This window comes from Nannospalax galili, unplaced genomic scaffold, assembly GCF_000622305.1.
Source record: "Nannospalax galili isolate Female #2095 unplaced genomic scaffold, S.galili_v1.0 scaffold247, whole genome shotgun sequence".
Taxonomy (NCBI): domain Eukaryota; kingdom Metazoa; phylum Chordata; class Mammalia; order Rodentia; family Spalacidae; genus Nannospalax; species Nannospalax galili.
The window spans coordinates 1713960-1718758 of record NW_008356952.1 but is presented as its reverse complement, the minus strand read 5'-3'; the positions used below and the strand labels follow the sequence as shown (position 1 = coordinate 1718758).

At 36.5% G+C, this 4799-nt stretch overlaps 1 protein-coding gene across 6 annotated transcripts in view; it reads right to left on the bottom strand.

Moving 5' to 3' along the window:
• Positions 1-4799, bottom strand: part of Prex2 (phosphatidylinositol-3,4,5-trisphosphate dependent Rac exchange factor 2) — a 308733-nt gene that overhangs the window by 197800 nt on the left and 106134 nt on the right. For 5 of the 6 annotated variants that reach the window (XM_029556999.1, XM_029557000.1, XM_008854785.3 and 2 more), the window contains one exon: positions 256-405. The exons of the other annotated variant lie outside the window; for it this stretch is intronic. In XM_029556999.1, coding sequence (XP_029412859.1) covers positions 256-405 — 150 coding nt within the window. The remainder of the gene's footprint in view (positions 1-255; positions 406-4799) is intronic. 6 annotated transcript variants of the gene reach the window in all.

Here is a 4799-nt window from a genome sequence, read left to right as displayed (position 1 = left end):
AAATAAAAATATAAAAAAGTAAAAGTAAAGAAACATTGCCGCCGTACTGTAACAAATTGCCAAATATACATAAGGCCAACAATATATAGTTTTAATAGTGATGTAAATAAAACTGTCTTAGTGTGGTGTTTACACAACATAGTAAATCAAAGTGAACGCCACTCACAAATCTACTCTCAAAACGGCCCCTTGCTACCTGATCTCATATTAAGTTCGACTCCTCGGAGCATAATCGCTCCTGATTTAAGTACCCACCTTTCCGACGTTCTCTTTCTTTCAAGATAGCCTCAAACCATTCATGCTTTTCTTCAGGTGTTTTTGCCATGCATACAAACCATTTGTTTTTTGCTGTGTTATGTATCTTCCACCCATTCACAACAATGTGCCCACTGCTATGAAAATCAGCTGAAAAGTAAAGGGTTTTAAAAAAGGCCAATGAGTAAGGTGTAGCACTGCAGCAGCAGGATCATCCACCAAAGCACACAGTTCAGTACTTTTATTCAGTATGGACATATTAGAAGATTAAGGAAATGTCTATGCAGTTAATGGCCCACAAGGAAACATATCTAACTCACAGCATTAATCTATTACATTCAAAGAGGTACTACAAATTAAGATTCATTACACTATGTCCAAAATAATTGTTCACATTTATAAAGCAATAACCTTTAAGTGCCTTCTTTTCAATAATCAAACACTCAAGATATCAGGCTCATTTTATCTTTCTAATGCTTCCTGTAAATAATATTCTCAGTTTCAGAAACAGTCTGTACTGCACAAAATAATTTCCTATTATTTACTAAGCCTGCCATAATGGTGCATATGGTTAGTCCCAGCACTCAGGAGGCAGAGGCAGAGGCAGGTGAATCTCTGAGATTGGGACTAGCCTGGTCTACATAGCAAGGTCCAGGCCCATCAGTGCTACAGGGAGACCCTGTCTTAAAAAAGTCAAAATAGGTGCTGAAGAGATGTCTCTGTTTAAGAGCACTGGCTGCTCTTGCAGAGGAGAAATATTTGATTCCCAACACCCACATGGTGGCTAACAACCATCTGTAGCTCCAGTTCTAGAGGATCTGTCGCCCTCTTCTGGTCTCCATGGGCATTCACAACACAGGTTCACTTACATGCAGGCAATACACTCATACACATTAAATAAAAAATAATAAAATATTTTAAGACAAAGAAAAATAAGTAGTCCCATGAGAACAAGTCATAGACTAAGTATATACACCTACACTGCAATAAACAGAAGCACATGAAGGATAAGCCACCATCACTGCACCTGGCTGAAATGTGCTCTTTGAAACACAGTCATTCCACATAGCAAAAGCAGGGAAATGATTTGTAAAGAATCTTAGCTGGCAGGACAAGCAAAGATTCCAAGAAGAAAAACTGGATGACAGAGGCCTGAATCAGCATCAACTCCCACAAAAATGGCACCTGGCATTTGTTTTCCTCCAAGTCTTTAAGCAGCAATGGCCAAGGCACAGGAGGCCAGCCAGGAAAATGTTAGAGGGAGTTTAGAAACCCTAAATGACACTTCACCTGGCTTGGGGTTTCTTCTCTCAAATAATCTGTTTACTGAGCATGTTTTGAGGAGAAGAAGATGTTCTTGACCCTAATTTCCTTATAATGTGATTCCTATTGTCTTTTTCACTGATGCCAGGTCACCACGTTACCTGTTGTCAGACTATTGGTTCCCAAAATGTGTTTTCACATGACGCTGTATGCTTATGTGCCTTTAAAACTTCTGTCATATTTGTATCAGAATTAAATTAGATCAGATATTAGACTGTATTTTAGATATGTGCAATAATCCCACAAATACCTTTTTAAAGATTTTATTTTATTTACTTATTTTTAGTATTTTAATAACTCTTTGAAAACTCCATATAATGTATTACCTTCATATTTCCCCTTCCACAACAACTTTTGATCATACAGAATTTCAAACTTTTACAAAGAACTTTTGTGGTTTTCTTATTTTCACATATTTAATTCATGTTCATATTAGATTAAGAAGAAGGAGAGCAGAGATTAATTGGCATTAGGGAAAATACATAAATTATTTCATAATTACCATACATGCTCTACCTAGAAATTTTGATAATTTAAAAAAAAACAAAAATTTCCATTATAAATGTTTACAGCTCCTCCCCCAAATTTGTCACCTCACAAGACCCTTACACATGGTTACCTAAGTGAAGCCTGCACTGCCATTTAAAGGATCCCACATTCCCACCAAAGTTTTCACCACTGTGATCATACTGTAGGGAAAGAAAACTGCAATAACTAGTGCAGCCTGCATGATAGACACTGGACTTACTTTAAAATAAGCACAGCATTTTCCTTCCACACAAATTCATATGCAAAAATCATCAGAGCAATGCTCCCAGTTCTCAGGTGGGAGCCCTGGGCCAGCCACCTCTAGACTGCAGGTCTCTGCACTTCCCTTCCTGGAATGCCTGTTTGTTTCACAGCCAAATTGCTCCTCAGTACTTTTGCAGTGTCCCTTCTTTTAGCTCAAGAGGCTTGGGTGTCTGACAATGTGTCATCCAAGTGTGTAGACTTTGCTTTAAGAGATTTTTCTATCCCCACTCAGTCTGATGCCACTTTCCATGATATTCAAATGCACTCCCACAACTCTGTCCAGTCTGCTCCTCTCCTGCCTGCATACAAATACTGGTCCATTTTGATGGCTGAGGTTCTCATCAAACTACCCTCTTTGCTCTCTCAGCATGGACTAGTTCTTTTAAGGGCACACCGCTTCTTCAATGAAACCTAGCTTCACTGTTCCAGCTTGTGCATTCAAACTTCCTTTGGAAATGATACAATTAAACCCAGAACCAGACATGTAAGCAAAGAGTGGTATCATGCAATTATAGTTCTGATGTACAGACACAGAGCTCATTAACTCATTCTAAAATGTCTACCTTCCCAAAGATCATGTTGATTGTGGCACTCAAATAGAATTTTGGCAAAAAAAGATGATATATAATTTTTAAAGTTTTATTATTTTTTACTTGTGTGTATATATGTGTGTCTGTCACATGTGTAGGGGTGCCTACTAAGGACAGAAGAGGGCACTGGGTGGATCCCCTGGTGCTCAAGTTACAGGTGATTGTGAGCTACTCATGAATGCTAAAAACCAAACTGAGGTCCTCTGGAAAAGCAGCAAACGCTCTTCACCTCTGAGCCATCTCTGAGGTCCAGTATTGTATAATTTTAAATGAAAGAATAATAATGCTCCATTTAAAATTCAAATGATAATAGCTTTCTATAATATCTCTAAAAGTCATTTGTAATTTTATTTATTTATTTATTTATTTATTTATTTATTTATTTTTATCTTTTTGGGACAGGGTCTTCCTATAGCTCCAGCTGGCCTGGAACTTACTATGTAGTCTAGGCTAACCTTAATCTCACAGAGATCCACCTCCCTCTGTCTCCCAAGTGCTGTGTTTAAAGGCATGTGCCACCATACCCAGTCATCATTTGTCATTTTAAACTTACAGGTTTTACATATATGCATATGGATATATATCCATATATACTCTAACAAGTCTCAAAATGCAGTACGTATGTTTATTATTGTTAGCATATACTTTACAAAATAATCAGTTGCCTCTCACATCAAAATATAATGTTCTATTGCTAGCATCATCATTTTAACCATAGCACATTGTTCAATATACTCAAAATAAGAAACGTATCCATTCAAAGCATCACACTAAGATCAAGGAAAAACACAACAGTGCTCTCTCATCAGTAGGTTTTGTCTTCTTTTCTTTTGTTGCTAGAATACAACCCAGAAACCTTGCATGCTAACTGTACACTCAACCAGTGAGCTACGCCCCCACCCCCAGCCTCTTTGACCTATGTAGGAACTAAAAATATTTTTAAGCGGGGCATGGTGGCACACGCCTTTAATGCCAGCACTCAGGAGGCAGAGGCAGGCGGATCTCCATGAGTTCAAGGCCAGCCTGGCCTACATAGTGAGTTCCAGGACAGCAGGGCACAGCAGGGGCTACAGGGAGACCCTGTCTCAAAAACAAAAAAAAAGAAAAAAATTTTAATGAAAGAACCAATTAACAGAAATTTGTAAGCTTCAATGTATCTAAAATATTAATGTTATATAAGGTGTCTGAAAGAAAATGAAAATGAAATTAAAACTTCTGCTCATTCAATATAGAATGTATAAGATCAAAAGGCTCTAGTATCTAATTTCTTATAAAACTAGTAATATTCAAGGGGCAAACCCTTAATTACTTTCTCTTAATTCAGCATAGTTTTATGTAATGAGATGGAGGCCTTCCAAGATGGAGGTACTATAAATCTCCGTGGGCAAAGTGGCATCCATTTAATAATGTTTGTATTTTAATAAGATGGACAATATTCAAGTACTGTATACACATGCTTAGAAACAGAAGACATTGCCAAAATATCTACTCAAAACACCTACTATTAATAACTTATGTCACTATAATGACTCCAGTTCTCATTATGGTAAATCAACAGAGAATGAATACTTTCCTAAGGAAAAAAATGTTAAATTGCAGCTCACTGATAAAAAAATTTAATATGAATAAAATTGTTTTTGGAATAAATCTTTGATCTTATCAAATAATTCAAGAAAAATTTCTGGCATCCAATATAACAGGCCACTATGACAAAATGAAAAAATTCATATTTCTCTTTAAAACTAAAAAGTAGCTCATCTCTTAACATTTTTGAATACTCAAATTCACTTAATAGTATTATATTTTTAAATATATCAGATAAGATTATGTTCTTTGTAT